Source organism: Gavialis gangeticus, unplaced genomic scaffold, assembly GCF_001723915.1.
Source record: "Gavialis gangeticus isolate Ggan-Ray unplaced genomic scaffold, GavGan_comp1, whole genome shotgun sequence".
Lineage (NCBI taxonomy): Eukaryota > Metazoa > Chordata > Crocodylia > Gavialidae > Gavialis > Gavialis gangeticus.
Window position 1 is genome coordinate 18164101 of NW_017728995.1, and position 5166 is coordinate 18169266.

General features: G+C 44.5%; 1 protein-coding gene across 1 annotated transcript in view; it reads right to left on the minus strand.

The window, feature by feature from the left end:
• EIF5A2 (eukaryotic translation initiation factor 5A2) overlaps positions 1-5166 on the minus strand; it is an 11709-nt gene that overhangs the window by 1373 nt on the left and 5170 nt on the right. The window contains exons 2-4 of the mRNA XM_019503292.1: positions 4985-5166; positions 3323-3427; positions 922-1053 (exon numbers count right to left, since the gene is read on the minus strand). Of these exons, the coding sequence (XP_019358837.1) occupies positions 922-1053; positions 3323-3427; positions 4985-5149 (402 nt within the window). The 5' untranslated portion in view covers positions 5150-5166. The remainder of the gene's footprint in view (positions 1-921; positions 1054-3322; positions 3428-4984) is intronic.

Here is a 5166-nt window from a genome sequence, read left to right on the forward strand (position 1 = left end):
GGGGAAGAGCATACTGCTTACAGATGGGAAAACAAAAACAAAGAAAATCCAGTACTTTACTTTCAGTTCAGTGTGACAGCACATGCCCAAGAGTAGCATCACATTAGTCTGACTGGGCTCAACCAATGTCTGTATAGGATTCCATGTTTGTTTCAGTGGGGCTTTTTCGTGCTTGTATCCAACAGCTCACTGAATCAGCTTTAGGTGAAAAGCACGAAAACGCCCTGCTGAAGTGCCTGATCTATATAGACACTGGGGAGATGGGTCAAACTGACGCGATTCCTCTTTCGGAGAAGTACTGGGTTTCTTTTCCATATCTGTCAGAGGCCATAATGGATGCAGCTAGCCTGCCTGTGCTAGAAAGTTATCATTAGGAGGGGTTTGTACAGCTCAGAAAAAGGTTTGTGTGTCTGTTTATTTTTGTTGCCAGTCCAGCTTGTACTTACCCCCAAAAGAAATCATGCTATACAGAAGTAGCCACATGCCCCGAAAGGGTGGGCTTCTGCTGCCAATGTTAACAGGCATGCAAAATTCTTTTACACCCCTAATTTCACTGCAGAAATGCATTCCAACCAGATACTAGCTCAACTCATTTTCAACTTCTGAAAGTTTTACAGAAGTCTTTGCAGAAAATATCCCCACTGAAGTGTGTAAATGTAGCTAGAAAAGAGAGCCAGTAAGTTCTATGCATTGTGGACCACTTAACTGGACTTAACTGCTAAGCAGAGCTGGGTTAGAGATAGAGATCAGATCCCCAAGAAACACAAAGTGGGGTTGCACGCTGCAACATCAATGCCCCATCAGATGATGGGTATACTGAATCCAGAGTTGGAAATCCTGCAGAACCTTAAGGAGGTCCTGGCTGCTTTCTGAACATGGAAGTGACTCTGCTGGCTCTTCTACCACTTTCTATTTTCTTACCTGCACATCTTCACTTGCATTGAATTTCCCTTCTATTTCTTTGCCCAGGTCACCTTCTGGCAACTTCAGATCCTCACGAACTTCACCACTTTCTGTTAGCAGGGAGAGGTACCCATCCTGAATACCAATCAGCTACAAAGAAAAGTTGCACTTTATAAAAAACTTTGCCACTTATTTGTGCGCCATAGATTTGCTGTTTGACAATAGATTAGTCTGTCTTGTGTTGAGTCCAAGTGTCCTCTAGCAAGACAGACTGGAGACCTCTTTAAGCACCAAGCACTAGGTTGCTAAGCACAAGCCATTTCACTTTACAATCTTCTAAAAAAGGGTTATTTTTAAGACTGAGAATTACAAGCATCTCCTAAACTAGGGTTGCAAGTCTGACATCAGTGGTCAGCTTTAAGACTCATTTACAAAGCACTTTGTAGCTGACACTATGATTCCAAGAGTTACCTAGCTAACTTGTAGGATGTAAAATTGTCTATGTAACCTGATGTGATGATAATCTGAAGACCACTTCAATAGCTCAAGTTTGTTTGTTTCTTAAACTTCTAGAACACAATTACTATTTATGAGTCTCACTGCTCCAGTTTTAGTCAACTGCTTATTCTGTATACTGATCCTTCATGGAAGAGCTGGATAGCACTGTTAACTGAAACGTCTTAGAGGCCTATGACAAGGGGCAGACGATACAAGCAATATGTAAAAATTTGTCTGGTAAGTTCTGGGCCACTTTTAATCAGAAAGTTGATTTTTATACCAAACATTAAGTTCTCCTATTTAAGTAGGAACAGTAAGCAGCTAGTTTTGGACACAGCAGGCCAGGAGTTACACATCAGGCATTTTATATTTGGCACACTTATGGGCTTGGTAAGCCTTTATAGTGGGGTTTTTTTTGTTTTGTTTTTTTTTTTTGTTTAAAGAGGGGACCTATGAATCAAGCCAAGGGGGGAGGCAAAATGGAAGAATAATATTGAAACAGGAAATTTCAAGTTTAAACACCTCCAGCACTGCCCCCCCCCGCCCAAAAAAGCACCACGCAAGCACAGAGCCAGGTCATGCAAATGACAGACATAAATATATTTAGGGTACAGCCCCAAATGTACATATCTATTTCAAAAAGACAGGAGCTGTTGAATTCTAGGGAGTTCCTTGGACAAGCTGAGGAGGATACAAAATTAACAAGATCTCTAACTTTAACACTGGATGAAGCAGTGTTAAAAGTAGAGGTGGTTTTGCTACATTTGTATCCTTCCCAGTTAATCCACATAACAGCTGCTGGCCTTTTTGAAGTGTTAACTCCTTAAAACTGTTCCAAAAGGGTACGCGTCCACTCTACAGGGCAGAATACACGATGTGCATTGGAGCAATACAACTCACTTCACACTGGTGGGGAGAGGTTTACCTGTCCATCCTCTATGCCCACCTGGCCTTGAGTCTATCAGTAGATGTTGGTAGTCTCCGTCCAGATTAGATGGACAGAGCCAACTTGGTTTATGATCAACATGAACTACTGTACCATCTCTCAACCCAATACTCCAGTGTTAAACTCGCAGTAACTGAGGCCAAGTTACTTGCCTTTCCTTAGAAACCAGTTTTATCAAGAGCAATTATTTCATATTGGAAATATGGGCAATTGACAGCTTAAGTGATCACCTGTACTAAGTGTAGTTCTTTCAGTTATGCGAGTCTATTCACCAAGCAAAAGGAGAGTCCCCCCCCCCATTTCAGACAAGTGTTACAACTACTATGACAGCAGTTTGTGATCATAGTCCCTTTTCTACACTTTGGTTTCAGAAGCAACAAAATCTCTTTAGAAGAACTACATTACATACAGAAGTTAAAGACTGAAGGCAAATTAAGTCCTACTCTCAGAAGAGAGGAGTCATTTTTTCTCTGTAGACCATGTAGTCAGACTAGTCCCCTATGCTCTTTAGTGAGCATGGAAGCTCATGTCCAAATTCTAAGCTCATGTTACCAGCTTGTATTGGCTGACAGCAAGATGAAGACTCCTCAGATTTCAGGGGAAGGTTTTATATAGTGTTTTCCTTATACTGCCAACATAACCAAGAAAAGGTTATCATCCCCAAGAACTGGGAAAGTATCTTCATTTCAAGAAAACATTGGACCCCACTAAAATTTTCTGCTAATAAAATTGTTGAATGTGCATGAGCTTAGTTTCTGATGTTGTTTCAGTCCATTAAGTGTTACAAGCTAATTAATGCCAGGTCTCAACACAAAGTTTGCTGTACTTCTAGGTCATCAGCCACTGCTAACCAAGTTCTTAATATCCAGAAGGTTACATTAATTTAGCTTAAGAACAGTATTAGTTTACTTGTCTTGGTATCCAGGTTTATTGTGGTTACAGTTAAGAAATTCTGTAGCCAGTTCACCAACTCACTTGATAGTCACTCCTCTTGATATTTGGAACATCCATGTTGTGAGTTGATGGGCAGATATCTTCATATTTTTTACCGGTAAAGATGTCAATACCAACCAGGTGGACCTGCAAGAAGCAATTAACATTGAAACAGAATAAGAGCTTCCACTGGCAAAATGCCAATTGGACACACGGAGGAGGGGGTATGGAGAGATGGAAAAACGTTATTTTATGCTATGGAGGCATCTTTAAATTCCACCTAGATGACAGAGAATCAAGAAGTTATGTGCAATTTGAAATTTAGCTGTGTGCTTCTGGTGGGAGAGAGGGGGGAAGGCAGAGTTTTTAGAAACAAACCATTTTCTGTGAAAAGAATTCCTCGAGGGCCGGTTACGATGGCATCACTAGATTAGCTATCAAGGTCTAGTCTACACAATATAACTACAAAGTCCTTCTATCAGTATAGCTGTATCAGCAAGTTTTCTAGTTTGGCCAAGTCTACTTTGGCCAAGTAGAGGAATGAGCACTCCCCTTCCACTTGTTCCTACATTAGCTGCAATTCTAACAAATGGATCATTACCAAGAAACGAGAACAGAGCCCCCAGTCAAGCACAGGCTTGTTTACTGCAATGCAAGAAAGTAATTCTTGAGTTTGGTAGGCAAAGAAAGTAACACTGAACTAAATTATTTGGATAAACCTCAAACACAAGCAAGATGCCTCTTCCAGCCAAACACCCCTCCAGGCTCGACCTGAAATGTTCTACCAATGTTTGGGTCTTGTAGCTTCAACACACTCCTAACAAGGACCTAGCCTCCCACTTGCCACCACTAGCAGTATTTTGATATCAGAATTAGCTTTAAAGACAACTACCACCTTTATCAAGAGAAAGCTGGGGGTCTGACTACAACTTTGAGAGACTAGCAACATGGTCCCACCACTCCCAGAGCTGTCTAGTGAAGATGACCCAAGCTAGAGCATAGTCTGCTAGCTAGCTAAGCAGTTTGGGTTAGTGACCGTCAGGAGTGGGCAAAAATGTCCCCTGCAGGCTGGATGCAGCCTACATTCTATCCGGCCTGTGGGTCCCCTAAAAAAAAATTATAAGATAAATATTTACCTGCCCTCAACTGCCCGTCACGCAGCCCTCGACGGCTTGCTAAGTCTCAGTAAGTGGCCCTCTGCCCAAAATTAAACTGCCTGCCTCCGGAGTAGGTCTTCGTGTTTCTGCATCTTAAATGCCAGGCACGTGGATTCAGCTCCCTGCAGAGGTGGTGCAATCACCTCCTTTTTGAAAAACCACCAGGGCGACTAGATAGTCACCTTGCTGGAGCGGCCTGGTCCCTAGTTAGCTCTCCCACTTGGTGCAGGGGGCTGGACCCAAGGATCTCCGGAGGTCCCTTCCGGCCCCCATGAAACAGTCCCGTTCCCCCTGAGAGAGCACATGCGTCAACGCAGCCCTGAGACCCCGTGAGTCTGCTCCCCGAGGGAGTCGAGGGTTGACTAGAGCAGCAGCCAGACAGCAGCCCCCAGGGGGTCACGTGAAGCCAGCGCTCGGCCAACACGACCCGCAGGGAGGTGAGAACTGGAAAGCAAAGGCAAAGCCCTGGGAGCAAGGCCTGGCTAGAACCACCCCTCCGAGCTGCCATGCCACCAGGGCGCCCCAAGGTGGTGGCGGGAGGCCCTACCTTGGCGTGGCCGTGCTTGCCGGTCTTGGACGTGGACATCTCGACGATCTTGCAGGGGCGGCCCTTGAGCACCACGAAGCCGTTCTTGCGCAGCGCCGAGCACTGCATGGGGTAGGTGGACGAGGCGCCCGCATCGCCCGTGGTGAAGTCCAGATCGTCGGCCATGGCAGCAACGCGGGGTC